Genomic DNA, 6,651 nt, shown 5'->3' with positions numbered 1-6,651 from the left:
TCATTAAAATCAAATATTACATAAAAACGACTGCAATAATTGTAACCTATTTTGTATTTTAATTAAAATATTAAAATATATTTTGTGTCAGTTATATTAAAGTAAGGATACAGAATTCAAACAAAATATGACAGATTCTGATAGAAAAAAAACAACAGCGATTGATAAAACATATTTTTTAATATAGGGTAAGGCTTTAAAATAAATAATATGTCTTGGAGTTACTATTCCATCCTTCTCTTACGAAAAACAAGTAAAACCATTCAAAATCCTCCCTGGCGGTAGCAATTTCCCGCGCGCCACATATTCCTCCGCAGTACTACCGCATTTTCCACTAATCATGCGCAGCCATCACGCCTCCGACGTCCTGTACGCACAGACGGAAGCTCCAGAGATGCCGGACCCTCTCTCCGGTGAACCCACCGACCAGCATGGCATCCCGTTGTCCGTCGCGCACAGTCCGCAGACCAACCTGCCCGTTTGGCAGTTCATCCATAAGCTGGACACGCCCCTCCCGAACCCGAAGAGTGGTGATCGCCCGTACACTCACATCTGCATCTTATGTTCGGCCTCTCCGCCGCCGCGGGCCACGACGAAGCGTGCGGCCACGTGGCGCGACGCCCTGATGCGCCAACGGATGTCCACGAACGCCGTGGCACACATGCAACGCGTCCATCCAGAAGAGTTCGTCACTATTGCCGATTATAAGCAACGCAAACGGGAAGCGTTGGCGGAGAAAGCTTCCAATGGAGCGAACGAACCCAAGAAGAAGAGAGCCAAGAGAACGCCAGGGCCCAAGAAGCAGACCACGACCAACCGTCCAGTTGACGACAATCAGGAGAGTAAATCTGCTGATGCAGTGCCAGTGGCTGCGGTGGTCAAGACTCAGAAGACGGGAGTGTCGGCACGGAAGCGTGCGGCTGGCAAAATGACGGACCTGGTCAAGACGTGGCTTATCTCGTCGGGTTTGCCCGTCTCCGTGCTGCAAGATGACACCTTGCAACACCTTCTGAAGATGTCAAACTCGGCTAATTTGACGTTGCCAACCGCAACGAACCTGAATGCTCAAGTACAGGATGAGTTTGCGAGGTTTGGCAGCTTTCTGGGCTCATATCTCGCTTCCGAGTCTCAGGCGGCTATGGGTCTGCCGTTCTTATCGCTTCGTCACGGATTCCGACCAATCGTTGGTGCTACTGCTGAAGATGGAGTGAAAGACGACGCCGTGTCGAACCAGGAGAAGGCGTTCCTTAGTGTGGCAATAGGATTCATTGATTCCCAGTGGCGCAGAGTGGACCTGGTGCTGGCAGCGAAGGAAGTTCCAAGCGGTTGGAGCCAACAAGTCAACCAACTTGTGACTCAGACTGTCGCAGAGACGTACAGCATCCCCTCGATCTCAAACTACGCGCGGTTCCACGTGGATGCCGTGGAGGACTCTCCATCGAGTCTTGAGGTTGGCGGAGAGTACGAAGCTTCCGCTGACGACCACGAGGACCTATTGACACACACGCTGCGTCACTGTGTGATCGATGCACTGGGTGTCGGCGCCACGAGCTCTTTCGGTGAAGAAACCAACACTCGTCGCATTCTACGACTGCTTCAGGAACTTCTGGGTTTCTTCGAGGCGCCTGATCGAGCCAATACGCTCGCGGAGATCGGGACTACGAGCGGAGTTCATGTGACGTTGTATTCAGCTTCATCAATTGACGCACTGGCACTCTCCTCCTTGACGTCAATTGGCGCAATTGCTGAGCTGTTGCGAGTGAGTTGTGCTCGATACCGTGCCTACTGCTTGTACTTCCAGTCGTCTATGAGGCCAACCGTAGCCGAGCCGGAGTTGGAGACGGCGTGGACGCAGCTTTCCACGGACGACTGGCAGACTGTCACGGAGATCGAATCCATTTTGAACCACCTGGTGCAGTTCCGTCTTGAAGAGCGCATTGCTCCGAGACCAGGAGCAGTTGCGCCTTCCTATGCGCTGCTGTTCCGCCGTTTACTCTCAGTTACAGTCAATGCCTCCAGTCTGAAGTGTCTCTCGTTAGAGGACGATGCTGTCGTTGGTTCTTCCCCAGTGAAGCGTACTGCGCGTCGTAAAGCCAAACGTGTGGACTTGTTTACTCCGACAGGCCGTCAATGTCTCGAGCAGCTCCGTCAGCTGATCACGCAGCATTTTTCGACTCCAACGACCTCGTCTGAAGTTGATGATGAAATCAAAGCCATGCTACTGGATCCCCGTATCAGCTCTAAGGCTGTCAATCTCGTCTCGGACAGTTGTGTGTTCCGTCGCGCTCAAGAAGCTTTGCGTCAGGAGCATCGCGTGGTTTTCCAGTTGCTTGCAGCTCGACCGAGTGATGCTAGCTCAAGTACTGAAGAAGAGGTGGAAGAAGATGAAGACGACGACGAAATGAGTTCACTATTGATGGTTGATGGACCAAAGAACCAGCCGCCTGCTGCTGCGTCGACTACGAGCAGTGGGAAACGTTCAAGTGATGCTGTGGCTGAGGACGAGGCTCGTGCGTGGCGTGAATGGCAACAAGTGTATGTCGCGTGGGACACTCTTGCAACCGAGGGAGCAGACTTGTTCGACAAGGGCCAGTACAACCTGCTGAAGCTGTATCACCACGTGAATATCCTGAAGTGGTTCCGAGATGTTGGTCAGCAGGCGCATCCAGCGGCGGCACTGCTCGCTCGCATGTACCTTGGTCAGCAACGTCCTCCGTCTCGAGCTCTGGGGGCATCCCTGTTACGGTTTTCGAAGCAGGAAGAATCTGACTGGGTTTCAGGGGCTGCCGAGCGAGCAGAGAAGCGTTGCATCCTTCACCACAACTGGCGTCAGTATCAGCAACTCAGTGCAGGTGCAGCGGTTGTTTCCGCCATGGATGAAGACATTAAGATTACCACTATCTGAGAATAATTAACAAGCGTGTGCTTTCACTGCTGATAGGGCGAATCTTCTTAGTGCATTTCGCTCCAGGCCACTAAATATTCTCTTATTAATTCTCTTTATTTCGTGCTATCTGTCTTACAGAAGAGAGAGCTTCTACTGTAAAAGATATGCTCATGCACTGATCGACCAGCGTCAAATCTTTATCAGATATAGAAACGCTCAAATAACAATTGAAGTCGCTATTGCAAATAATTGTTATGTTTGGGATTTATCAAACGGAAGTTGCCCAAAACACCATAGGATATTTTTGCGTGTACTCGGTGAGTCGCACATAGAACCCCCAAGTGAGAGAATCGTTTTCTAGGACATCAGGACAATTAGGATTTGTGTATTTAGAATATTTTAGCACATCCTAAACGCTAAAATATTCTAAATACGCAAATCCTAATCGCCCTGATGTCCTAAAAGCAATAATGAAATCCGGAATCATCCAAATTCTGGCTTGATTCGTTCATCATTTGAAGCTACCGTTACGCAGACACGATACAACGTAGTTCACTTGATTCTCGAACACCGACCTGTTTCACCTGTTCTTGAAGCTTGCGTTGGCAAACTTGGTGATTAGTTGACACGCATTGCTCGCGAACAAGCTCAACACTGATCATACCACTTCATCTGCACCCTCAAATGCTCCCCTAGGCCAGCAGGTCGCCACCAATTCTAATCATCAGAGTAGGCAAATGTAGCGTCAAATTGCAGTTTAATGCAGGACCAGCGATTAAATATCACCTCAAGACAACGAACATTCAAATGGTGGCCATTAACGAGATATCGAGGCGAAATTGCTGTCCTCTTGCCGTGCTTCAAGCTGCAATGTACTTGAAACCCTACTCCATGTTTGTGTGTTTCGGGACATGGTAGCATGTGTTGATCTAACGTTCCTTGACCAATCACTAATACTGTTTGCGAGCCAATTTAAAAAACTTCAAGAAACCCAGTGGATTCTTCTTGAAAGCTTTTGCCGCATCTTTCACCCACCCGAACTTCGTCGTCGCACGCAGCGATCTCTCCTCCTTCACGGCAGATCCGCCAGCGCCTTGCTGAGCATCGTTGGTATCAACGGACGGCAGAACCGTTATCCCCGCCGTAGTATTCCCCGCCATAGTGTCGTTCGTTTCCTTCACAGTGGTAGATTCCACCTGGACGTTTGGCGCAGGAATATTATTTCTTTCACCGGCGAGGCCATCGACGGTGGCAACAAGGATTCCGACTGCTGCTAGCAAAATGTGGCTGAGGCGCATGGTACTGGATGGATAGAGAGCTCCAAACTGATCTTCTTAACGACTCGAGGTTAATTGTGGAATGAACTACGTTATTCTCGCAGCAAACAGAGAGTGCTGGTAGATAATATCGTACGCAATCATAGATCGTCATCAAAAAAGCATATGATGATAAACGTGCCGGGCACCGGGTGCCTTCCAAAACTGTCCTGAAACGGTTTTATCAGTTTAATCGGTAATTTATTTTAAATGACAAAACGGTTTAACCCTTTCGTTATTCCCATTCAACTCTATATTAAGCTCCTTCATACTGAACTCAAGTCAAAGTTGTAAAAAGGTACATTAAGTACCTTTTTATAATATCTATTAAAAGAGGTTTTTCTAGAAATTTTGAGTTAAAATGGGATTTTTTTATGATGTGTGCAAGGTTTTAGGCGACCCTTCACTTACTGCTCATACAGGAAAGGGTCCATGCCGCAGCGTGTTGCAATCGCTCAAGAAATGTCGCATGACCGCCTTATCAAACGAAAGACTTCGCTTTGACGAGTTGCAAGCAGAATCACATGGAGCCCAAAGTCAAAGCTTCTACTCACCATGGAGCCCAAAGTCAAAGCTTCTACTCACCGATAAACTAAAGAGGCAGTGTGAATGCAAACTCCGTGAGCCACGTTGTCACGGTAAATGCTGTGTCGCTAAGCAATGGTTTTTCGAAACTTTCTTCATTATGTGACCGAGAATCTACCTTGATCTCTGATCAAGCACTGCAAACAAGAATATAAGGCAGAAGAGCTGATTAACCGTGAGTGCTCCGGCAAGAAGCGAATTCGTACTGGCGATGCAGGTTTGAAGCTTCGAGCGCTGTCTGGCGACATATAAATCAAACTAAATGCAGCACGACCAAGATGTTTCCATATAGCTTATGTCTTTGTTGCTTTTACTATCTAGATTGGCAGTGAAATCGTGGTTATTACTGATGTATAGACCATCGATCGAGGATGCAAATGTCCCGGACGCTTACTTGGCAATGATTGTCGCGTAGTTTCACGTTGCAGGTACGTATAAACGCACTAATGGTGCATCACATTTCTGAATTTCCTCCATAATGATGCTGAGTAGCATTCAAAAGATTGTGGGGTGACGAAGTTGCCGATATTATTTTCAATGAATGTTCGTGGTATCGGTGTGCTGTTCCGAAATAGCTATAATATTGATGGCTTAGTAGCCCTACACACGTGCTAGCATTTCAAGGAACAGTTATCGCTAAAACCGTAGTTCCAGACTACGCTGGTATCGACATTTAATGAACGGTTGCATCCCTCGGCTGTTATAATGTAATAATGACGATGGGGACCATTTATTATTGTAGTTACTGCGTGAAATAGAGCTCAGCAAGGCTCACTAGGACACGAAACGTTGGGTTTGTCCTTGCGTCATTTCATGAACGGTACTTGGGCCTTGTAAATGGCAGAGCTCCTCATCAGGTTTCCGCTTTGGCTGTAAGCCCCTTTGGGCAAATAATACTCATGGTACTTTTGCCAGCATGTCCAACTCGATTCCTGACACAAATGTCGCTTTGTATCATCAACGGAATAACCTCGCTAGCAATGGGAGACCTTATACGTCTCGTAATAATCTGTTTTCTGGGTAGGAGTTCGGTTTTCAAATCTGCACACTGTACACTCTCGCGTTGCGCGACTTCTGCCATTCAAGGGTATCCAGGATTCTTTGGCAACACAAAAGGGACCCACGCTATCTTCTGCTGGTCCCACACTGTGTTCATGGACAGGCTGTGTACCAGCCAACGGCGTTGGATCCTGGTCTGCATATACAATTCCGCTGCCATTATTTTTTCCATTTCCTCCACGTCCCGTCAAAAAGCTCTCCAATAAGCTCCGCAACAAACGAGCGATGTCGATCACGACCACGAAGCTGAGATGAGGATCCATCGAGCTGCGTAGCGCCATTCACATCGTCACCTTGAGCGAGAGTGTGACATATATAGGTATTACATCGCGTTATATCTATCATAGTCATCGCGATCTCTTATGCCATTTTTTGAACGAATGCCAACTAGCAATTGAAAAACGACTGCGTAATTGATCGTGACGATCCACACCCTGCATGGCTGTATTGTACTCACTAAAACAAGCCGGGGCTTCAAATGGTACCAGTTCTTATTTGATTCTTCGAAAAACCGTGTTTGTTCGGGAACCATCCGCATTGGAAACTACGTTTACAATCGATCCGTCCATCCAGCTAGCGGCTAATATGTGTTTTTCCCCCACAAACACCTTGTTTTGCCCTTCTCCGTTCCTTGTCCACCTTCGGGTCTAATATTGTGAAGGGTGGGATATGCTTGCTAGATGACCGAACACTCCCTCGCCCATACAGCCCGACTGACCTCAAGCTCTCAAAATGAAGGTGTGAGGTATAGAAATGATCGGTATATACAATACGACGTGATCCTTCCAACGATTGCGTAGCTTC

At 47.8% G+C, this 6,651-nt stretch overlaps 2 protein-coding genes across 2 annotated transcripts; one reads left to right on the top strand and one right to left on the bottom strand.

Moving 5' to 3' along the window:
- Positions 1–237: 237 nt before the first annotated feature.
- On the top strand, positions 238–3,013 carry PPTG_20162 (hypothetical protein; the record flags this gene model as incomplete). Its single annotated transcript, XM_008918828.1, has 1 exon — positions 238–3,013. A coding segment is annotated over one exon (2,668 nt), but the record flags the coding sequence as incomplete, so codon positions are not given.
- Positions 3,014–3,548: 535 nt separating this feature from the next.
- Positions 3,549–4,236, bottom strand: PPTG_20161 (hypothetical protein). The gene is made up of 2 exons (XM_008918827.1): positions 3,674–4,236; positions 3,549–3,604 (listed from the first exon to the last, which is right to left on the bottom strand). Exon 1 carries the CDS (start codon positions 4,183–4,185, stop codon positions 3,838–3,840), a length of 348 nt encoding a protein of 115 aa, XP_008917075.1. The 5' UTR covers positions 4,186–4,236; the 3' UTR covers positions 3,549–3,604; positions 3,674–3,837.
- Positions 4,237–6,651: the final 2,415 nt, after the last annotated feature.

Source organism: Phytophthora parasitica (genome assembly GCF_000247585.1).
Source record: "Phytophthora parasitica INRA-310 unplaced genomic scaffold supercont2.329, whole genome shotgun sequence".
Lineage (NCBI taxonomy): Eukaryota > Oomycota > Peronosporomycetes > Peronosporales > Peronosporaceae > Phytophthora > Phytophthora nicotianae.
This window is presented reverse-complemented; position numbering and strand designations above follow the sequence as displayed.